Source organism: Ursus maritimus, unplaced genomic scaffold, assembly GCF_017311325.1.
Source record: "Ursus maritimus isolate PB19 unplaced genomic scaffold, ASM1731132v1 scaffold_13, whole genome shotgun sequence".
In the NCBI taxonomy this organism is placed as follows: domain Eukaryota; kingdom Metazoa; phylum Chordata; class Mammalia; order Carnivora; family Ursidae; genus Ursus; species Ursus maritimus.
The window spans coordinates 62739004-62762740 of NW_024423675.1; the positions used below are offsets into that span (position 1 = coordinate 62739004).

At 51.1% G+C, this 23737-nt stretch overlaps 1 protein-coding gene across 2 annotated transcripts; it reads left to right on the plus strand.

The window, feature by feature from the left end:
• Positions 1 to 63: 63 nt before the first annotated feature.
• Positions 64 to 23172, plus strand: SLC22A1 (solute carrier family 22 member 1). Of its 2 annotated transcripts, XM_008688491.2 has the most exons (11): positions 64 to 474; positions 3766 to 3869; positions 5641 to 5795; positions 7205 to 7373; positions 8662 to 8776; positions 8985 to 9091; positions 11950 to 12164; positions 15305 to 15413; positions 19726 to 19838; positions 20949 to 21048; positions 22960 to 23172. In XM_008688491.2, exons 1-11 carry the CDS (start codon positions 64 to 66, stop codon positions 23024 to 23026), a joined length of 1665 nt encoding a protein of 554 aa, XP_008686713.2. In that variant the 3' UTR covers positions 23027 to 23172. The 2 variants fall into 2 exon arrangements, 1 of the variants encoding a protein (XP_008686713.2); XR_005834425.1 differs by lacking the exon at positions 19726 to 19838.
• Positions 23173 to 23737: the final 565 nt, after the last annotated feature.

Below are 23737 nucleotides of genomic sequence, written 5' to 3' on the forward strand. Positions count from 1 at the left end.
CATTGACCCCGGCCCCCGCAGCCAGGGCAGTCCGGCCAAGGTGATGAAGGTTCTGGCCCCGTTATGCCCACCGTGGACGATATCCTGGAGCAGGTCGGCGAGTTTGGCCGATTCCAGAAGCAAACCTTCCTGGCCCTATGCCTGCTCTCAGCTGCCTTCGCCCCCATCTACGTGGGCATCGTCTTCCTGGCCTTCACCCCGGATCACCGCTGCCGGAGCCCCGGGGCGGCCGAGCTGAGCCGGCGATGCGGCTGGAGCCTGGCAGAGGAGCTCAACTACACGGTGCCCGGCGCGGGGGCCACCGGCGAGGCCTTCCCCCGCCAGTGCCGCGGCTACGAGGTGGACTGGAACCACAGCGCCCTGGGCTGCGTGGAGCCGCTGGCCGGCCTGGCCGCCAACAGGAGCCACCTGCCGCTGGGGCCCTGTCGGCACGGCTGGGTGTACGACACGCCCGGCTCGTCCATCGTGACCGAGGTAAGGGCAGGCCCCGTGTTTGGGGGAACAGGTGGGTTTCGGGGGCAGGGAGGAGACATACAACAAATCCTAGGAGTTTCGGTTTCTTATCAGGAAAGAGGGAGGAGAGCTCTATCGCTAGTACTTAGGATATGTCTGCTCCGTCCTGGGTGCTCTGCGTGCTTCCGCTCTCTGGTCCCCCACAGACGCTGGGCATTAGAGGAGCAGGCTAGAGGTCGGGGAGACCTTCGCCAGCCAGGCTGAGCTGGACTGTTGGAACATGGGTCTACGGGGAGACGGGTTCCTCTTCTTTCTGCCCCACTGGCTTCTCCAAGAGCCTGTAGAATTCCTTGGGATGCCATTAGAATGGTGGGTCCCCCTTCCTCCACTCAGGTGACAGCTAAGTGCCGGCTGGGGTGGTTTGGAAAGCCGCCCTGGCTTTGGAGTCTGACTGTTTCAATCCCAGCTGAGCCCCAACCAGCTGGGCATCCCCGGGTATGTTCCTCCGCATCTCTGAGCCTCTGCTTCTCATGGGTGAGCCGGGGATGGCCATCGCTGCCCCACAGGGTCGGCAAGTTCAGCTGTGGGTGGCGGCCCCACTCCCGGCCTCCAGGACGGGGTAATGGTGTCAAGGGGCCTTGCCTGCATAGTTCAGTGGGTCCCTTCTGCATTGCGCCTCGAGAATAATTTAGTAAAAGGCCACCGGATTTTCTTTTCTTCGTGGATCTTTTTGAAAGTGGGGTCTGCGGCAGACACTGTGCTGACTAGACACAGGGGCTCTACAGCTGGGGGGGGAGCGGGGAGAGGGGCAAGAGGACTCAGCACTCTCCCTCCGCATTGCTTTAAACCGGCCTTTGCCTCCGCTCCTCATCCGAAACTGAAGCTGATTCTTGGGGGATTGGCCTTAGTGATTCCTTTCTGCAGAAATAATCTTTAACTGAACCTTGCCTTGGACGTTGGAACTCGCCTGAGGGAGGGTGCTGAGCCAGCTTGTTTGAGTATCCCACGGGCACTGCCCCTCCGCGGATGGGGCCTGGGGCTCCGACTGGGGAAGGAATGTGCCTGTTCCCTGACTTCTGGGTCCCCTGCCCTGTCAGCTGCAGCCCCACAGTGGTCTGGGGGCCCCCTCCAGGCCAGTTAGCTCCGGTTTCCCCGGCCTGAGAGCATGAGCAAGAGAAAGGACTCAGCCCCAGGTCACGGGATTCACCGTTTCCAAACTTGTCTCATCCTAGAGATCTGGATTCTGCTCAGAGATCTGCTGAGACAGGCTCCGCAGCAGTCTGTATTCTGACAGGGACTCTGGGTGGAGAACACAGAGTGTGCCTGAGACCCCAGGCCCTAGCCCTGGCGGAAACCCAGTGGGAGCACTACCCCCATTCTGCACCGCCCCAGGCTTTCCTGTGGGCTGGGCCTGTCTTCCTGGTGTGCACGAATGTGCTGGGGGGCAGTGGTTGGGTGTGAGTTTTGGGGGGCACGGGGCATGGCAGGTGACTCTAGACATGAACCCTGAGCACAGTGGGGGGCAGAGAGCTCAGCAGGAGGCCGTGGTGGCAGGTGAGGCCAGAGGGCCCTGCCTCCAGCTCTGCGTGCCCTGGCTTCTGCACAGTCTGGGGGACAAGATGGCGCCCTGGGCGTTTCAGGAAGAGGGGCGGGGACATCTTACAGACACGCTCACCGGGAAGATTAGAACAAAAGACAAGAAACGGTGCCCTGCAGCTCTGGTGGGATCTGGAGCACACAGAACGTGGTCTTGGCCGGTTGGCTGGAGGCTTGAGAAAGACAGTTGGGCAGTTGCAGATGCAGACCCTGGCACAGCCAGATAACACCCAAGGGTATCTGTCCCTCCGTCTGCTAATGGCAGGGCCCGGGGCAGACGGGAGAACCGAAGAGCCGCAGAAGCTCCGTGGGGAGGCTGTGATTTCAGCCGAAGGGAATGAATGTTTGGGTTGGTAGAGGGAAGGCCGGAGATGCCGAGTGACAGCTTGTCGTGCCCCCCAGAGCTGAGCCACTCAGGGGAGCAGACTACGGGCTCTGGGCAGCAACAGCGGGTGTAGACAAGCTCAGGATTCGTTTCTGAAAGTCAGGTGGTGACACAGTGCTACCTAGATTTTATTTTGGAAAGCTCTCATGTCCAGGAAGTAAGCAGCCAGTCAGAGGGAACCCCAGGCTGATGGGGCCCAGAGCCTTGGGGCCCTTCAGGATCGACCCCTGAGCCCGGGACAGGGGCCTGGCTTTAACTGGCAACCTAGAGATTTGGAGCTGTGGTGTGTAATAAAACCTCTGTTCTAGAAGTTAAAGGGTTTGTTATTTACCTAAACCGTTTCCACTTCCGTGATCACACCAGCTCTGTGAGTGGGACGGGACAGGCACAAGACACACACGGTTCAGACTGGGAAACTGAGGCCCAAAGTGGCTAAGTGACTTTCCTACTGTCGCACGTCCCCCAGTGTCATGTGGTGGTGGGGGACCATGAATCCAAAGTAACTAGAGTGGGACAGAGACGGGGAGAAAGGAAGGATGTGCCCCCGGCCGCCACCTCGTCAGGGCTGTGCCAGGAACGGGGACGATGTGAGGGCTCCCGCTGTGGAGCTCCACGCCTTACTTCTCCCTCCTCTGCGCCCCGAAGAGGAAGAAGCACACCGCTTCCTCCTCCGCCTCCTCCTCAGTGCCCAGGTGTGTGCCCCCTGCGGTGGGGCTTCCCCAGCACACAGCCCAGCCCTTCCCCAGGCGGATCTGTCCTGCCTTTGCCTCTGTCTCCCTCCTGCCTGGTCGCTCCTCTCTCTGGCTCTGGGCACAGTGATCCCTCCGAGTCTCCGGCCACCCTGGGCCACTTGTGGCCACATCCGTCATGACAGAATCTCCAGAATTATCATAGGTGGACTTCACATAATTAAATGTATAATTAGAAGGTACGTAATGGATGACTTTTGACCAGTTCTGGAAAACACGTTCGATTTCTTCTGCTACATTTCTGTCTTTAGGAAATTACTGTGCTGTACTTCTTTTTAGAAGACGTATCTGTTGGCCGTGTTGTCTTTCAGTAACCGACTGTCAAGGTCAAAGCTCTTGGCAGTTGTGAGGGTAAAGCCAAGATATTAGGCATCATACTGGGAGTAGCTGAGATTTGCCAGAAACCTGGAATTTCTCTTATTGAAAATGTGGGAAGAGAAAATGACGTGAAACTCTTGGGGGGGGGTGGGTATCACACTTCATGGTAAACATTGAACTTTGTCCGGAGAGAAGACAGAGGTGTGGTTTGACTTACACACGGTCTTGTGTCTTCGGCCCCTCCGACCGTGGTGTGACCCGCAGTTTAATCTGGTGTGTGACGACTCTTGGAAGGTCGACCTCTTTCAGTCCTGCGTGAACCTGGGCTTCTTCCTGGGCTCTCTGGGTGTCGGCTACATCGCAGACAGGTACGTGAAGGCCCATCAGACTACCCGCAGCTGTGATGCCGTGAGGAGAGTGGACCATAGGGGACAGTGGTGGAAGCATCTGGCCAGTTGACATTGACCACAGACGCTGATGGGGAAAAGACACGGTAGCTAGTGCTTTGGACTGGGGTCGGGCAGCAAGACGGAGGAAGGGTGGGGTTTTAGGATGGATTTCAGGGGTCAAAACTCATGCAGATTGTATAGTTGGGGTGGTGGGCTGAGAGAAGGTGGGGACAAAGCTGAGGTTTATGCATGGAGCAGATGGGTGAGGTGAGAGTAGGGCCATCGTTTGAGATGGGACGGAGCAAGGTAGCAGCAGACTTCGTTGCAGGGGAAGGAGGTGAGGAGCCATCAAGGGTTCTGTCCTGGCAGCGTGAACATTGCAGCTGTGCTAAGTGAGTCCGGGAGGCACAGAAGAGATGTCACGTAGGGAGTTGGACACATGAGTTGTGCTCAGAAGAGAGGTTTGCGTTAGAGATAAATATTTGGGATTTGTCAGCAGGAACTGCTATTTCAGGCTGTCAGCCATGTTTGAGATAGGCTAGCAGGTGTATAGAGAGATGTGTGGAGGTGGATAGGGAAGGAGATGCTGGCAAAGGAGATTTGGAAGAAATGGCAGGGGTTTAGAAAGACAACCACTGTCCTGGGATCATGCGAAGCTGTAGAACCCAGATGGGACGGGCCTGATGGGGGGAGTGACCCAAATCTGGCCACGGCCCCACGACTGCCAGTGGCAAGGGTGGTGTCAGGGGAAGGCTGAGGAAAAGCAGGAGAGGAGAAAGTGGAGTTTGTGTGTGTGGACAGCTCCGTAAGGCAAGGGGGCCAGGAAGGACAGGGACAGGTGAAGGGCCCAGGATGGGGGCGACTGCATTGTGGAGGGCTTGAGGGGCCAACGGGGCAGTGGCGGGGTTGGGCCCCAAGGGAGTAGGGGGAGCAGCCTTTGGTGGGAGGTACAGGAGAAAAGATGGAGGAGGTGGACACAGATGACGTTAGTGCTGGTTGTTCCGAGGTGACAAGGTGTGAGCGTCCGACTGGAAGTTTCTACATTAGTACAGGACGAGGATGCTTATTGGCTGTTGTGCAGGCGCACTGGGCAGGAGCACGGGGCTGGAGGCAAGGAGGCAAGGAGTAGGGGGTGAGGGGCCCGGGCTGGAGTGTAGGAGGCAGGGGGCAGGGAACGCAGAGGTCACGGGGTGGAGGGATCTAGGGGTGGGGACCAGGTCGCTGTCCCTTGCTTCCTTGAGTAGCTGCTGGAGTGAGAGATGAGGTTGGAAAGATGGAGTCAAGGAAGCTCCCTACTGGGATGAAGAGTTAGCAGATGATTTCCCCATTTCATTCACGAAAAAGGCAAGGGACATAATCCTCAATCGTTATACCATTAGAACTGAATATTTTCCCCAGAGAGTTTCTGAGGCCGCTGATAAGACTAGCATGTTAATAATAATACAGTCTGCCGGCAAGGAGAGGGGGCACGCGTGGGAACCTGCAGAGCCCCTGGGAAGCATCCCCCGCTGGCTGAGGTGCCAGATGCCGGAGAGCATCAGGATCCTGGCTTCCTCCTTACAGTGAGCTGATGGGCCTCAAGAGGGCTGCTGCTCCCTGAGGAGCACATGGCTGGGCCCTGAGGTGGGGCAATCGCTCAGGACGGCTGTGGTGCGTGCCTCCCGATCGAGACCCTTGCTGTCCCTTGGTGCCGTTGCACCCCACCTACTCCACAGTACCCCCTCCCTTCCTTGTCTCCTTTTCTCTGAAGGTTTGGCCGAAAATTATGTCTCTTGGCCACCACCCTCATGAGCACCGTCTTGGGCGTCCTCATGGCGGTGGCGCCAGACTACACGTCTCTGCTGCTCTTCCGCCTGCTGCAGGGGCTGGTCAGCAAGGGCAGCTGGACGTCTGGCTACATCCTGAGTAAGTGTCTGCTGGGCTGCATTCCCACCAGGGCAGGAGGGCAGGTGGAAGTGGGTGGAGCCAAACATGGAGGTGGGATTTGGGGGGAGAGGGGATGCTTGCGGTGTCTAGAGAAATTGTGCTAACTCTATGAATATGTGATTGTCTGTCTGACCGGGCAAGGCACTGCGTGGGGACGGGTTCCTTCCTTCTCCCTTCCTTCCTCCCTCCCTTCCTCCCTCCTGTCCTTCCTTCCTTCCTTCCTTCCTTCCTTCCTTCCTTCCTTCCCTACCTCCCTACCTCCCTCCCACCTTCTATCCCCTCAAGGCTTTCCCCATGGTCTTGCAGGTCACACAGTCCTGGGGCCTCCGCTGGTGGCTCATTGGTCTCCCTTATTGGCTTCTCTTCTCCCCAACCCTCCACATGGCAGGACCCAGGACTTTGTCCTCCCTGTCCCCAGATCTGCTCTACCCAGCCCCCAGTCTGTGACGTGCCCTCTGTCCAGGCGCTCAGGCCAGACGTCTGGCAGTCAGCACGGCCCCCATTTCTCTACGCCCGATTCCGGCCCCTCAGGGCCCCTGCTGCTGGCTTTCCTTTCACAGCGCACCCGGCTCCACTGTCTCTTCTCTGCCCCTGCCCCTGGGCCCAAGCCAACACTGCCACTTCACCTCCACACGGGTCCCCAGTCTCAACTCAGCAGCGGACGTGGAGCGTGTCGCCCCTCCTGCAGCCCAGGCGGGCCTCCGAAAGGCCCCCGCGACGGCCTGGCCCCAGCACTGCCCCTTCCCCTGGAAAGCCTAATCCTCAGTTCCCTCCACCTGGAACTTCACCCTTGAGGCTCACCCCTCTGCGCTGCCCTCTGAAAAGCTGCAGCCCCTCCCCCTCCACTCCCCAGATCCCCTTCTACCAGTTAACTTTCTGTTCCCCTGTGGCACAAAGTGCGTTCCGGCCCGGCACACAATTTCCTCATTTGCTGGGTGTGCCCTCTCCTGAGGATGTGGGGTTTTGAGGGCACGACTCTGCCCATGGGGCTAACGACACGCCCCAAACGCCCAGAGTGGGGTCAGGTCCCTGGTAGGCACCAGGGATGCTTGTTAAGTGAGTGTGAGAAATGTCACAGCTCAGTGTGGAGCTTGTCGGGGCAAAGCTCTGGGGAGGAGAGGGGGACCCGTGTTCAGGCAGACTGAGCCCTGAAGCACCCGAAGGACGTTACAGGTGGCAAATGGGGATTAAAAAAGGAAGAGCTGGAGAGAAGTGGGGACCGACAGCCGGGTGCATCTCGGGGGGCCCTTGAGCTGAGCGGCATGGGCAGGACGAGGGGAGGGAGCCTGGGGTCAGGCAGGCGGGGGCAAGGGGCGGGGGCTCGCCAGGAGGGAAGGAGGCCACGGGGAGCACAAGGAGCCCCCGTGGTGACTCATGTCCTGTTTCAGTCACAGAGTTCGTGGGCTTGGGCTACAGGCGAACGGTGGCAATCCTCTACCAGACGGCCTTCACGGGGGGGCTCGTGCTGCTCTCGGGGGTGGCCTACGCCATCCCTCACTGGCGCTGGCTCCAGCTGGCCATCTCTCTGCCTACCTTCCTCTTCCTGCTCTACTACTGGTATGTGGGTCCTGCAGGGGGGCCTTGCTCCTCTCTCCCCCTCCCAGGACCACGCTCAGTGAATTCAACTGCCTGCTGACCTTGGTGGCCACAGGGGCCATCCTCCCAATGGCCACAGTGGCCACAGGCTCGGGCCCAGGGCTGCTCCCGCCCTTTGTGCCATTTGAGGTGTTCTAGTATTAGAGGGTGGCCCCCATGACATGGGGAGCTACCCTCAGACAGAGCCTCTTTCAACTGGCATCCCCTTAGATAGAGGGGCAATGCTTCAAGTCAGATAAGAAGCCACCTAGCCACATTTAGGCATTTGCTGTTTGTTGAATGAATGAATGAATGAATGAATGAGTGAGTGAGTGAGTGAATGAAGTTCTTGGGAAATGTGCGCATTAAGCCATTGTGAGACAAACCAGTCCCAATGAGGTATTAATCTTACTAGCGGACAGCACTTGGCAGGGTCCCAAGGGATAAGCAGCTGGACAGATGAGTTTTGAGTTTTGATTGTGGGACAGGGAAGGGGTGCAGAGAGAAATATCTCCTCCCTGCACCCTTTGTCACCATTCTGCTGAGGGCAAATTATCTGTGGGTAGCACCGAAGGAGACCCAATCTCTCTCAACCAGGGCTTGCCGCGAGGAGCGGTCCATCTGTGGTCAGGGCGAGCGAGCCTGCTCTCTCCCCATCAGGGTGAAAGATGGGGCTCCCCAGTGGGGAAGGATGCCCTGGCTGAGCTCTCGCTGGCTGGACAGGGTGGACCCATGCCTGAGTGTTTGCAAAAGACCTCGTGCCAGAGATTCCCAATCTTCACAACGTTCTGACATCCTTGCCCCGTTTGAAATGGACCACATGCTATCTGTTTATTTGGTTTTGGAGATATTTTGAGACTTGTTCAACACCCTTGCATGACGCGGAGACGCCCTGCTGGCGCACAAGGGCTGGGGAGCCCACGGAGCATCGATTCTGTGAGAGGAGTTTCCAGGGGGACAAGGGCTGCCAGCGGTCAGCAGAGTGTGGGACTCCCCCTCCATGAAGTGAAGGCCAAAGCAGTGGTTCCCCTTTTGCCCCTAAATCTTCTCAGGTGGCACTGAGACTGAGAGGGACTCACGGAGCTCCTTCGTGGGCCCCCTGAGCCGGCACAGGATGCCCCAGCTCCTCGTCCACTAGCTGCTTGAGGCATCACAGTCCCGCAGGGGCGAGGGTGGGTGGCTCGGAGCGAGAGCATCACTCTGAGCAGGGCTTAACATCAGACGCGCTCTGGGCCGCCCGCCGCCGACGAGGGCCGCTCTGTGTCTGCAGGTGTGTGCCCGAGTCCCCCCGATGGCTGCTGTCGCAGAAGAGAAACGCTCAAGTGGTAAAGATACTGGACCACATCGCCCAAAAGAACGGGAAATTGCCTCTCACTGATCTAAAGGTGACACACTAGCAAGGGGTTTCTCACATCACTGAACTTTGGGTTGCGTTTAGGATATAGAAAATGCTTTCGGGCCGCCTTGAGGAGCAGGAAGGCCCTGGAGGAATTGGGGTGACGCGTGCTGAGCCCAGGAATGGGTGGGGTGGCTCTGAGGGCTTCGTCTGCACCCCCCAGCCTGGATGCAGCTGACCCTCTGACTCCCTCCTAGATGCTCTTTCTCGAAGAGGATGTCACCGAAAAGCTGAGGCCCTCCTTTGCGGACCTGTTCGTCACGCCACAGCTGAGGAAGCACACCTTCATTCTGATGTATCTGTGGTAAGGGGTTCCTCCTGTACCTTCCCCGTCGGAACCGGGGGGCTTGCCCGGGCACTGGGGTACGAGTTAAAGACGCTGGAGCGGTGCAGGTGGGAAAAGACGCATGAAAAGGAATTTCTAAATGAATTTCAAGCAGTCAATGAGCTTTTAGCAAGACATCTTCATTTCTCCCTTGAGGATGGAGTAATGGGGGCAAGACCATTTCAGGAAGAAGCGTGCGTTCCGTGTGCGAGGTCAACAGCAAGATGAGTGAAGCATGATGAGGGGATCCAGGGTTGCCTCCGATCCCACGGGTCTGTCTTTGGGAACAGACGTGTCTTGACTTCGCGTTGGAAGGTGGATGAGATTTCCGTGGCTCCTGGTGCTTCCAAAGAGGCAGATCCCTCCCCACCTCTTGGCACTTTAGAGACCCTGCCTGAGAGAGGCTGTGCTGTGCTGTTATTATCCACTGATTACAAGACTCGTGTCCACATATGGACTCACCCACGTAGGTCCACCCCCGGGGTCTGCTCCCCTCCCCAGGCTGCTCTCTTGCAGTCCCCTACCCTGTTCCCTCGGAGGATATCCGCCAGCTCCCCATCACCTGAGCTTTGTCCTTGACATGAATGTGGGTCTTCGGTCGCTTCCCCCCAACCTCTGGGGCTGAGTGGCTGGACTGTGGACTCCCCTTTCAGGGGTGCCACTCTGCTGCTGGTATACTCGTTTCCACTTCCAGGAAGGTTTTATTAGAAGCAAGGGTTCAGGCTAATAGGGTGATGTTTGGCACATGGTAGCCCCACAAATATTTGCTGAAGGTTGAATGAGTAACCGCGGTTCCGCAGAATGCATCCCAAGTGCAGGAGACACTGGCCAGGCTCACCATGCCCTCCCTTTGCCCCACCAGTCCCCTGCTGTGTCCCCGTGTTGGCCCGAGTCCTACAGCCAGCCACACGATGGGCCCTGGCAGGCTTTGCTTACAGCCCAGCTGCCTGGTGCCCTTCTGCCCCCCCCTTACCTTTCTACTCGCTGCCCCCACTGCCATCCCCTAATGCACTCCTCTCCAGGGGGTGCTTTGGCTCCTCTGCTCTCACACTGCTGCACCAACTCCCCCTGCAAATTCTGCTCTATTTTGAAAGGTCACTCCCCTGTCTACACCCTCTGCTGGCTTCCTAATCCACTGAGGACAGAACCAAGTCCCTTTCTGTGGCCTACATGGAGCTGACCCTGGACACTGCTCCTCCTGGCCGCCCCCCCCCCACCTGCTCCTTCCTCGCAGCATCTTGGGAGGCACACCCCGCACTTCCCAGCTTGCCCCGTGTGACTCCAGAAAGCTCCAGTTTCTCTCTGACTCAGCTTCCTCCTCAGCCAATGGGGTACCGTACTACCTCCCTCACCGGGCGTGCTGGCAGATTCATGAGGTAATCCGTGTCAGTGGCTTAGAACCACAGGCCGCTATTTTAACATGTACATGCAATTTGTGGGTTCAGCCAAAAGATGGCAGCCCTGCACATTTGTTCATTGTTTTTTTGCCCAGAAAATCAAGTTTCTATATTCCTTTCTCTTCGATCAATCTCTTTATCAGTAATAGGTGACTCTTCCCATTTAACTGGGGCAAAGGGAGGGAATGGTGAGCCTCTCGGAACTTAGGAAAGATTCAGGGCTAGAAACAAGAGCGTCCCAATGTTTCCCTGCGTGCAGCTTTCTGAAACGAGGGAGCGTATTGATGCGAAGTCGGTTGTGATCTCAGTGTTGGAGCTGATAGGCAGTTCACACGCTGGGATAAGACAGCATCTTCTTAGCAGCCAAAATCTCTTCTCACGGTGTAAATACCAATGTAATGATCAAATGTTTCTAGCTTCCAAAACTACATGATGTCACCAAAAAAGACACATGGGACTCTAAATTCTCCCTGAGTGACTTAGCGGGTCCCCATCGATCTCTGTGCCATTTCTGCACCACTGCTATTCTTCCCGGGAATATGGACGGAGGGGTCCTGCAGTGGGCTACAGGGTGGGCGAGGGAGGGGAACCGCGCTGTTAATGACAGCACTGCGGTGCAGCTGGGAAGACTTGGCCAGCATCTGCTCTGCTGTGCTCTGTGTACTTGACCTTGGGAAGATGACGATGATGACACCAGTGATCGCTCATCTTTAGCGAGTGCTTTCTACGTGCCAGGAATCACACCAGGCACGCACCGTGGGACAGGGAAGGGGTGCAGAGAGGGTTGTGGAGAGAAACAGCTCATCCATGCACCTTTGGTCACCGTTCTGCTGAGGACAAACCAGATCTGTAGGTGGCACTGCAGTGGGACAGTCTCTCTAAATGAAGGCTGGCTGCTAGGACAAGCTTGCTGTCCCCTCGCCAGGGTGGAACAAGGGGCTGCCCAGTGGGAAAGGACGCTCTGGCCGAATCTTGATGTTTGGCAGGATGGGACTGTGTCTGAGTGTTCCCGGAAGACCTTGTTCCATTTATTGATGAGGAAATTGAAGCCCAGAGGTTACTTGAGGTCACACAGCTTGTTCAGCAGTCTGATTGCTGAAACTGCTCACTCACGGACGCCTTCTGCCCAGCCCCTTGTAGCCGCTGGGGCCTTAGGGTCCTCCTTTGCCGTCTCTAGGACACGTGGTTATATCCTGAAAGTCATTAGATCCCATCAGTCCTGAGGAGAGCTTCTCCCTGAGTGCCCCTCTAGGACACGCTTCCTGATTTTTATCCCCTCTTCCTCATGTCGCTCCAGGACATTCGAAATCGAGTGACATGCATCCCTCTCCAGCTCATGGGGACCATAGGGACCTTTGTCCTTGCTGCCAGAATCCTAACTCTCTCCTGTCCCACAGACGGGAGCCCCCGCCTGAGACTCTGCTTCTCCTCTGTGCCCAGGTTCACCAGCTCCGTGCTCTACCAGGGCCTCATCATGCACGTGGGGGCCACCGGGGCGAACCTCTACCTGGATTTCTTTTACTCGGCTCTGGTTGAATTCCCGGCGGCCTTCATCATCCTCGCCACCACTGACCGCTTTGGCCTCATCCGCCCGTCGGCCGCGTCCAATCTGATGGCGGGGGCGGCCTGTTTCGCCATGATCTTTATCTCACATGGTGAGTCGTGCATTCCCCTCATCTTCTAGGTAATCGAATTATCGAACCAAAATTCGAATCGAATTTGTGCAGTGTTTCAGGTCCTGGATATGCCCCTCGAACAAGAACAAAGACAAAGACAGGGTGTTACCTTAGTCTACCGCTGTGGTTCTTTTTTTTTTTTTTTAATTTTAAATTGGGTATAACATACATGCAATGAGCACATGATAAGTGTGCAAGCTGATGAATGTTTGCATAGTTACGTGTCTGGGTACCACGACCCAGAACATGGAGCATTTCCGACAGCTCAGAAGGATCCCCCATGTTCCCTGACAATCCGTACTCACCACCCCCCTGCTCTCCGTCACTGAAAAGTAATTTTGACAGCATTCCACCACATAAATCCCATGCTACTTACCTATCCCACTGCTGACTGACACTTGTGTGATTTCCAGCGTCTGCCTACTGGGATATAAGCCACAGGGAACATTCCGGCACATGTCTTTTCATGGGCATAGACTCTCATTTCCCTTGGGTACAAATCTGTGTGTGCATTTGCTGGGGAAGTGGAGGGGGGCATCTTTGTAGCTCGAAGTTGACACAAACAGGTTTCCAAAACGGTGGGACTCCCCCTGACAGCACTGGAGTGTTCAATTGTTCCACATCCTCGCCAACACTGGGTATTGCCAGTCTTTCTGTCACCAGCCATTCTGGCAGGTGTGTGCTTTTGTTCACCGCTCTTACAACGCAAGATAATCCAAAGCACAATAACTTTCGTCAGTGTTAATTTGAGTACACAAATTGCCTTTGTTACATTTGGGAAGACGGTGAACAAGCACCGGGCAGATTTGCTGTTTTCTGTTTGTATTGCTTGTGTTCTGTCCCTGTGTGAGTTATACGAGTTGTTCCGGTACGCTTTTATGGAGAGGGTATTGTGGGAAGTGTTTACTGCAGTCTGTATTCTCAAGAGCCAGGCTGTATAGATCAGGCTGGAAATAAAAAGGTGGAAAAAGATGGCTCAGTTTTCTTCTCCCTCCTTGCACGGAGGGAACAAAGAAAGCAGGGAAAGGAGCAGAGTCCGTTGGAAATAGATTTTACCCATGAATGGGAAAAATTTTTTATTTTATTTTATTTTTAAAAAAATTTTTAATTATTTATTTTTTATAAATTTATTTATAAATAATTTTATTTATAATTTTATAAATGTATTTATAATTTATAAGTAAATAAATAAAATTTATTTATAAATTTATTGATAATTTATAAATAAATAAATAAAATTTATTATAATTATATTTATTATATATTTATTATAATTATATTTAATTATAATTATAAATCATAAATAAATAAATAATTATTTATTTAATTTTTAAAAGAATTATTATTTAAAGAAATTTTTTTTAAGTAACAGCACTGGGTGCAGAGAAGGAGCCCAAAGTCTAAGACTGTTCATTTATCACCGGGGCAGAGCTCAGGCACCATGCTCCCTGGTCCCATGCCCCCCAGAGACCTCCTCCCATCCCCCACCCTCTCCACTTGCCTCTACTTAGTCCTTGTTACATAAGATGATAACCACTCACTCCCTCCTCCAGGAAATATTTCAAGTACCTTCTGTGTGGCCGGCACACATTTAGACCCTGGGATCTCAGCAATGAGCAAAGCAGAGAGAGTTCTTGCTTCCGAGTTTACGTTCTAGAGGGAAAATGCCAAGGTGAAGCACGGTGGGCGTTAATCCTTTGTGTGGTGGTCAGGAGCGGTCTTAGGAGACCTAAATGAGGGGAACGAGCCATGGCACCCTCTGGGGAATGTGCTTCCCAGGCAGGAGGACAGCAGTGGGAGGATCCCCGAGGAGGGTGGAGCTGAGCATTCAAGGAGCAGCCGGAATCCCTGTGCCCGAAATTGGGAGAGCAGGGCAGGAGTGGGGGACAGGTGGGGGTTAGCAGGAGGCAGCCTCGGACAGTATCCCCAGTGTGGAAGGGAAGCGCTGGCTTTGGGCAGGGGTGCTCTCCACAGTCCCTCTGGCTGCTGAAGGGAGGGGTGCCCCCAGCGCCGAGGGGGGCCAGGGCAGTAGAGCAGCTCAGCACATGGAAGACCCCAGCGTGTGTATGCGAGGCCCTCCCCGTAGATACTGAGTGAATGTCCTTATCCTTTCTCCTTAGGAGGGAGGTGGGGGGGGCGGGTGTCCGTGATTAATGGCCTGGCTGGGGCTCTCCACCTTGTGAGGAGCAGCAGGGGGCTGGGAGACTGTGTTGGACCTGGCGGTGAGCTCATTCCTAAGGCCGCTGTGTCCTCTCTCCTGGGAGCCTCATGCTGGCTGAGTGAGACGAAGCATTTCTTCCATGAGCAGCCAGAATCTGGGGACAGGGTCAAGATGACATGATGTCTGTGAGCCCAGCGGCGTTATTAGTCGCCTGGCGTGTCCCAGGGGCCACTTGCTTGTTAGTTGTGGGAAATTCCAGGTGGAGTGGGTGATGGTGCCCAGTTCCTCAGTCGGTCCTCAGGAGGGGGAGGGCTTCCCGGACCCTCGTGTAATCGGGAGCCCCACAGCCACCTGCTAAGATGAGGCAAGGGTTTGCTTCTCTAGTCCTCACATCTGAGACTATCCTGAAAGGTGTTTTATTTTTAAAAAATGTGTTTGGAAATTAAGACTAAATTGAGGATTAGAAATCTGGTCTATCGGCTCCAGGGCTGCTGCCCAGGGGGCTGCGTTTGTCGTGGACCTACTGTGTCCCGTGCTAGCAGTGACTCTTGCATAGTAATTAACAAGCCAACGTTTCTGGAATGGCCATGGTGGACACTTGACATGTATCATCTCAAAGTCTCATAACAACTTGCAGGCTGGCTATAATTATTCCCATTTTACAGCTGAGGAAACCAAGGCCCAAAAAGGTAAGTCACGTGGCTGAAAGGAGGCAGAGCTGAGATCCAAACCGCGTGTTCTTTCCTCTGCACAAAGGAGTCTCCCTGCTGTGTCACCATCAGGTTCTGAAACCTCTCAAGACTCAGTTTACTTATCCCAAAACGAAAGGGTTAGACGAGGCCGTCTTTGGCTCTTCCGGCTCTGAAGTCCAAGCTTCCTAACGTGGCTCCTCGAGGGAGGGAACTCCGTGGGCACAGTCCCCCTGTGAGCTCCCCTCCTCCGTGTGTCTCCCGTCCAGATCTACGCTGGCTAAGCATCACCGTGGCTTGTGTCGGCCGGATGGGAATCACCATCGTGTTCCAGATGGTGTGTCTGGTGAGCGCCGAGCTGTATCCCACATTCATCAGGTGGGTGCACAAAACGGGGGCCGGGGGTGTGTGGTCGGCTCACCACTGACAGCTGGGCACCAGGCAGGCTCAGCGAGAGCCAGCATTTCCCAGAGAGCTCCTCAAGGCTCCTCCAGAGGTTCATCCATTTGGACACTGACTGAGGTGGGGGGTGGGCTTCAAAGAGAGGGTCAACGCCTCATTATGGGAGAGCATGTGCAATGGGAAGGGTGGCGTAGGGTATGCAGTGGGCAAGCATAAGAGAACAGGCGTCTGCACAGAGAGAGGCCTGGGCAGGGAGCGCGACACCAAGTTTCAGCCCAGCCCTCAGCTCCGACCAGTGCAGTAAGCCCGCAGCTGTGAGACATAATGTGCTCGGAGTCCTGACTGGTACTAAATGACACACATACGATGACACGCAAAGCATTTCTAGACATCTGCCGTTTTGCCCCCGACGTTGCTGTTATTTCCATTTCACAGATGAGGAAGCTGAGTTTCAGAGAGGGAAAGAGAACTTGGAAGAGGCACACAGCCAGAAAGTGGCAGAGCATCTTTCTGACCTCGACGCTGGGCTCTTCCTGGGATGACACAGTACTTTTCCATAAGCATAGCAAAAGGCCTAGAAGCCTTATTATTATTATTTTTAAAGATTTATTTATTTTAGGGAGAGAGAGACAGAGTGCATGTGAGTGTGGGGAGGGGCAGAGGGGGAGAGAGAATCTTGAGTAGACTCCTCACTGCGTACAGAACCTTGCCTGTGTGTGTGTGGGGCGGGGGGCTCAGTCCCACAACCCTGAGATCATGACCTGAGCCAAAATCAAGAGTCAGATGCCCAGTGACTGAGTCACCCATGTGCCCCAGGTGTAGAAGACTTATTGTTTAAAGTCAGGTTTAGACCAAAATTCACTGTAATATGCAGTTTGCGGAGTTTTGATTATATGTGTATTCATTTACCTGCCACCACGATCCATATGGAGACATTTCCATGGCCTCCAGAGGCTTCCTCATGTCCCTTTGCAGTCAGTCTCCCCCTGCCCCATCTCCAGCACCTGGCAACCACTGCTCTGATTTCTCTCCCTTCAGTTTTACCTTTTCCAGAATGTTATTATGTATACGAAGAAACACGGCACGTAGCCTTTTGTGTTTGCCTCCTTTCACGTAGCATGATGGGGGCCATCGCGTGGTTGCAGGCGTCCATGCTCTGCTCCGAGTACTGAGTGGTATTCCAAGGTGTGAATGAGGTACCACGATTTGCTTATCCACTTGCCAGTTCATTGGCATTGACTGCTTTCAGTCTGGAGTGATTACAGTATAGCTGCTCGTACGCATTCAGGTATGGATCTTGGAGAAGATATATGTTCTCATATCTCTTGGGCAACAACTTAGGGGTGTTCATGTGGTGCGTGTTTCAATTTATAAGAAAATCTCAGCATAATTTCCAAAATGGCTGCAACATCTTGTATTCCACCAGCCACGTGTGAGAGACCCCGTTACTCTACATCTTCGTCAGCACTTGGTATTGTCAGTTTTTTATTTGTCTAAGTCATTCTGGGACGTAGTGGTTTTATTGTGACTTTAATTTACATTTGCCTAATTACCGACAGTGTTCAGCATCTTCGTATGTACTTATTGCCATCTGTTTGAGGAGACTTAGTCTTAAATGAAGAATTTTTATTGTAAAAGTAATTAACCACTTTATTGAAAGTTTTAATTCTGACCTTCGTTAGAATTTGGTGTATTTCCTGAAACTCCTGTTTCTGTCTGTAAGGTTTCTTATTCATCATGCCATCACGCTAATGGTTTCTAAGAAATATTCCAGGTCCCAATCTCTTAGCTACACAGCAACCTGAGCCATTGGGCATAGATTATGAAAATAAATAAATAAACAAATAAAGTTAAAAAAAGTACACACCTTCCAAAATATCAGGAAAAAAATACACATAACCAACACATATTGAAAATAAGACATTAGAAGCAATAAAAAAGCATGATGTAAAAGCTAATGACAGAATTAAGACCAAGAATTTCTGACACTTAAACAAACATGAAGAAGCTCAACTCCTCTAGTGACAAAAGGAGACTCCTTCAGTTGGTTACAAAGCAAAACTGAACAATTTACTGCATAGTGGAAGTACACGACTTTTCTTCGGAAAGGTTGAAAAGAAAAGAATGTACGAAAGCTTATTAGTAAATGCAAACAAAAATATAGCAAGAGCCATAATCTTATCAGACAAAGTTGAATTTTTGCCAGGAATGTATTTAATAAGATAAGGGAGTCCCTAAACAATGATAAAGAGGAAATCCACAATGGTCTCACAGGGAGATTTTATGATTATAGGGATGCCTGGGTGGCTCAGTCATAAAGCGTCTGCCTTTGGCTCAGGGCGTGATCCTGGCGTTCTGGAATCGAGCCCCACATCAGGCTCCTCTGCTGGGAGCCTGCTTCTTCCTCTCCCACTTCCCCTGCTTGTGTTCCCTCTCTCGCTGGCTGTCTCTCTCTCCGTCAAATAAATAAATAAAATCTTTAAAAAAACCATTTAATTAATAGAAAGCTCCAATGATCCTCCTATTGTTCTAGACTGCAGAAAGGGAGAAAGATTTTTAAGAAACATTTTAATAAAGCTAGCATAATATTGGTATCAAAGACCAACAAAGATAAAGAAAATAAGGAAACTATAGGCAAGTATTATTTATGAATGTTGATTAAAATCCCAAACAATACATTATCAAACAGAATAGTGGAGACATTAAAGTAATAAGGTATCATATCAAAGATGAGTTACTCAGAAACACTAAGATAGTCCATTATTAGACAATCTAATAGAATAATTCATGCTAATAAATTGAAAGTTTTTATAGAGCTAATAAATTAAAACTACTATTATCTCTATAGATACTGAAGGGCATTTAATAAAATTCAACATCTGCTCTTGTTATTACAATCTTTCCATAAAACAGGGATAGATAATTTTACATATAATTTCCTCAGTATATTTTCTCCAGCTAAGAAGAAACATATCATTGAAAGCTGATAAAGTAAGTTATAAATATTTTTAAAGATATAGTGGCAAACACAGATGATATAACCAACTAAGATAAGGTAGTGGGGAGAGGGGTTGGGAAGGAAATGGAACGCACTACTTTTATAATTACAATTGTAGGGAGAAAGATTATGCAAATGAGCATAACAGAAGAAGCTTAAAAGTAACATCCTAAAGAATAAAGCTTTTCCCAGTTTATTGTTCCTAATTTAACCACATTTTTAAAACAAAGCTCAAGATTATTTATAAGAATACAAAAATATCCAGCACTGAACAATGTAAAATTTATCAGTAGCCACAAGAAATATGAATGTTCTAAACACCCCAGTTAAAAGGCAAAGATTATTAGATAGGATAAAAAAGTGAGACCCAACTGTGTATTACTTACAAGAAACTCACTCTTAATATAATGGTGGAGGTAATTCAAGAGTAAAAGGATGGAAAAGGATATTCCATGCAAACACTAATCAAAAGTGGCCATATTCATGCAAGACAGAGTAGACGTCGCAGCAAAGACTACTACCAGGGATGGAGAGGATCATTTTGGGTAGATCATTTCTGTTTCCCCCTCCAGCTTTCTTTGCTCTTCATTCTTTAATACGTTCACTCTACCCTTCCCTGTCTCTTCATGTAAAAAAAAAAAAAACAAAAAAAAGCTCTACTCACACCAACCAAGTCTCCAACTCTCCAGACACCACCTGGGTATCCTATTCAATTCTGGTGTTAACCACCTGGGGTTAGAGTGGACCCCACGGGTTAAGGGCTCAGTCCCACAAGACTGCCCCCACCTCCGATACCAGGCACAAGCCCCAGGCTGTCACCTGTAATTCTGACCCACTGGCTATAAATCAGGATTCCCAAAGCCCCGTCCTCAAGTTCAATAATTCGCTATCATGTTTCACAGAACTCAGAGAAACACTTACTTATGTTTACTGGTTTATTATTATAAAGGACATAGTAAAGGATATAAACGAACAGCCGGATGCAGAGGCACTTAAGGTGAGCTACAGAAGGGTCCCGGGCACAGGAGCTTTTGTCCTCGTGGACTTGGCGGGCCACCCTCCCAGCACATGGATATGTTCACCAACCCGCAAGCTCGCTGAACCCTACCGTTAAGGGTTTTTATGGATGCTCTGTTATGTAGGCGTGCCTGATTAAAAATCATTGCTCGTTGGTGATTAACTCTATCTCCAGCCTCTCTCCCCTCCCTGTTCTTGCTCTGGGATCAGGTTATCATTTGGAAAGTTGAATCACAGAGATGTCACCTTTTTTCGTTCTCTATATTTTATCAGGAACCTTGGAGTGATGGTGTGTTCCTCCCTGTGCGATTTGGGCGGGGTCATCACCCCCTTCGTGGTCTTTAGGCTGATGGACATTTGGCAAGGCTTGCCACTCACTTTGTTCGGTAAGACTTTGTGGGATATTTATTATTCTTTCCTTCCAGGCCAGCATGAGTACTTACGAACTATTTGGCCAGCGAATGATATCCTCCGGTGAGTTTAGAGAAGACAAGGATGGTGCCTGCCCTTCCGCTGTCTCCTGGCTCACTCTGTCTTGCTTCATGGGAAAGTTAAGACTCCATTCCTAGAAGGCAGGCCAGACGTTTACATCCTATGGCTCTTGAGTCCAATAATTCATCCTACAGGACAGAGTTTGGGAGACAGTCTGACACAGCCTCCTGCTTTTGTATGAATTTGACTCCCAATTTTTGTGCATTTAACATGTAATTGCTGGAGGCTTGAAGATGCTAAATTATCACCCTTCTGCTTAACAATTGAGAATAGACACAAGGAGACAAATGAGAATCAAAATTTGGTACCAGCTTTGTCAGTGATACTGTTGGATTAGAGAAGGAGGACAGTCTTCCTCTTCCCCGAACTGAGACCTTGGGACTTCCGAGACCCCGCTTGCCTAACACTTGGTGGAAGGCAAAATGGCTGTCTGTGTGCAGAGAGCTGCTGTGTCTGGGCCCCAGGCAGATCCACCAAGGAGTGGGAGAAGGAGAGAGAGGAGAGAAATAAGGATAGGGGAGGAAAGGGGGGGAGGGAGAAACGAGAGAGGCCCGCACTGCCCACAAATATAGTCTTTATGCTTCATATCATATTTATAGTAATATAATAGTAACATATAGTAACTATAGTATATATTATAGTTTACAGTAGCTATAATGTATATTATATAACAAATTACATTATAATTATCTAATATGTATAGTTTTGTATATGGTAACTATAATATATATTATATATAATAATAAATAAATCCCCTAAAACTTAAACATCAGTTACGGTAGAATTTACGTAGAAGTAAAATGAAGGCCACGTTCCCTAGTCTTCCTCTGGCATTTCCCCAGTTATCCTACTGCTTGAATTTCTCCCCTAGATGCTCCCGACTTCCAAAACCCAGTGTCTCTCACAGGTGCTTGACCACCAGCCCTTTCGGTAGCGGCCGGCCTCCCTCGGAATGCCGTTGGCTGTGCTCTAACGGCTCCGTGTCAACTCTGTTTGCTTTGAAGCGGTGTTGGGCCTGGTTGCCGGGGGAGTGACGCTGCTGCTTCCTGAGACCAAAGGGGTCACCTTGCCAGAGACCATCCAGGATGCAGAGAATCTCGGGAGGTGAGACCATGGTGCTGCGGGCCTCGGGTCCCACGGGGGAAGGCGGGGGCAGGGGGGAGGTCTGCCCTCTGGTGCCCACATTGCCTCCCTCTGTCCTGAAGGGTTAGGAGAGCTTTGCAGGTAGGTGTGCATCTTTTTTCTTCCTTTTTTATTACTCCCAGGGTTGCTGGAGAGAGAAACACAAACAGCCACTGGCTTTGGGTAAAGAAAGATTGGAGAGCACGATTGTGTGTTTTTGGTGGGCAGTTATCTGTTCTAAACCATGGGACGGAGAACATGTGTCTGAGATGCTGACTGAGCAAGGACTGAGCCCCTAGCTCATCCTTGGAGCTAACGGCTCTGCGTTGGGGATGATTTTTAAATCAATCTTCTGTCCTTTTAGCAAATGTTGGTTCAGGTTCTTTAGTGACTCTCTTTACAAAGAAGAACAGTTTAAAACTTTCATTCCTGTGACGGGGACAAGTGGTTTAATGCAGTCTCAAATTCTACTCTTTTTTTATTTTTTATTTTTTTTAGAGACAGAGAATGAGAGTGAGTTGGGGGGCAAGGGGCAGAGGGAGAGGGAGAGAATCTCAAGCAGACTCCCCACGGGACACGGAGCCCAACGGGGGCTGGATGCCACAACCCTGAGATCATGACCTGAGCTGAAATCGAGAGTCAGACGCTTAACCGGCTGAGCCACCCAGGCGCCCCTCAGATTCTGCTCTTAAAGCAATAAAAAAGGAAAGGAATAAACAGTGCTCGAGGAAGGGGCCACTCAGGTCCCCCTCCAGGCTCACTGTGGATTCCACGGGAAAGACACATGTGTCGCTGTGATGAGGACAGAAAACAGTCAGAGAGACGTGGGCTCAAATCCAGTCATCCACTTGGCCACGTGACTTTGGGGACGTTGTTGAAACTTACAGAAAGTTAACTTCCTTGCCTGAGAAACAGCCTCTCTAGTACTCAGTCTGGAGGTCGCTGGGGAAATGCAATGAGTCAAAGTAGGTGACAGTGACGCATCAATTCCCTGGCACATAGTAGGTGTTCAATAAAACTGAGATTTTCTCCAATCTTCTTGCATGTTGTGTGAACTCCTCAGTGAGTCTCAAAACTTAGTGTGCGGAAGAATCACAAAAAAGAAGCTTACTGAAATGCAGATTCCTGGGCCTTCTAGGGTTTTTGACTTAGTACACGAAGGATGGGACCCAGGAATCTGTGCTTTTAATAAACTCCACCAACAAAGGGCATTCAAGTGCTAAATAAACCTCACTTTGAGAAATTCTGGGTGTCTCAGTACTGATAAGGGGCAAACGCTCTATTTTAACTGTAAACATATTTTCTAGTTGCTGACAGCTAATTTGATTGCCAGATTTTAAGCTGTTTCAGGACAATTTGTCCATAGACACCTGCTCATCTCTTGAGATCTCCCTCTGCGGGAGCTTTCCCTCTGTGGGCGCTTTCTCTCTGTTGCTTGCTAATCTCATTTTCACCTTTTCTTTTGAGATTTATTCCCATGGAGAACTTTGCAATAGTTTTGTTTTCCTTTCCTTTCCCTCTTTCTTTCTTTCTTTCTTTCTTTCTTTCTTTCTTTCTTTCTTTCTTTCTTTCTTCTTTCCTCTTCTTTCTCTCTTTCTTCTTTCTTTTTGTAATAGTTTCTTCTTTTTCTTTTTGTTTTAAAGATTTATTTATTTGAAAGAGAGAGAGAGACCGAGAAAGCAGGAGGGAGGGGCAGAGGGAGAAAGGGTTTTCAGCAGGCTCTGAGCTGAGCGTGAGCCCGACGTGGGGCTTGACCCCATGACCCTGTGATCACGACCTGAGCTGAAACCAAGAGTCGGACACTTGACCGACTGAGCCACCCAGGCGCCCTGCAAGTTTCTTAATCAAAACATTGTTTATTTTAACTTTCTTTTTTATTTTTGGCTTCTACAGGATGGCAAAGCCCAAAGAAAACATGATTTACCTTCAGATCCGAACATCAGAACGTGCTGGCACCTGAGAGAGACGCTTCACTGGGACTGAGTAGCAGAGAGGAAGATGGATTTTCATCTGAACAAATACATAGAAACCTGATTTCTCTGTGCTCTTCCTCACACTTGCCTGTCCCTAAACCAACATCCTGAAGAACAGTAAATGTGCTTTGCTTTACCTCCTGTTTTTGAAATCTCCCAAAGCCCTGGCTATCTTTTCTCTACTTACCTTTCCTAGTGAGAGCTGTTGGTCATTACCAGTTACTTAATTATCTAAAGTATTTGGAAGATCCGATAGAATTTAAATATTGCTGTCAAAGAGGCTTCTGTCACCGGTTTCCTAGAGGACCTGTTGCCTTATTCACTCTCTGAACGTAAAGACTCTGTATAGTATCTATCCTGGCACAAGTATTTTAACATGTGGCCCTCTTGAAGGGCACTTGGTTTTCAAACATGGCGGCACTTCCCGCAAACCACACCTGAATCACGTTGAACGTGTAATCCTGCTCTGAAGGCCAGAAGTACTGTAAACTTTTTAGGAAGCGGTTTCTGCCACCTACGCTCCAGGAGTATCATATTCGATTTCACTCTTGGTTTTCGTTCTTGGTGATTCTGGAAGGTAAATTCCTATGCCAACTGCAAAATATTGTAGTAAATATATCAAAAAGAGTTCAGTTTCCGGTGACGCTCTCAGACGAGCCTAGGGGCGCCCTGTGAGGCCACGCGGGTCGTGCTGGTAG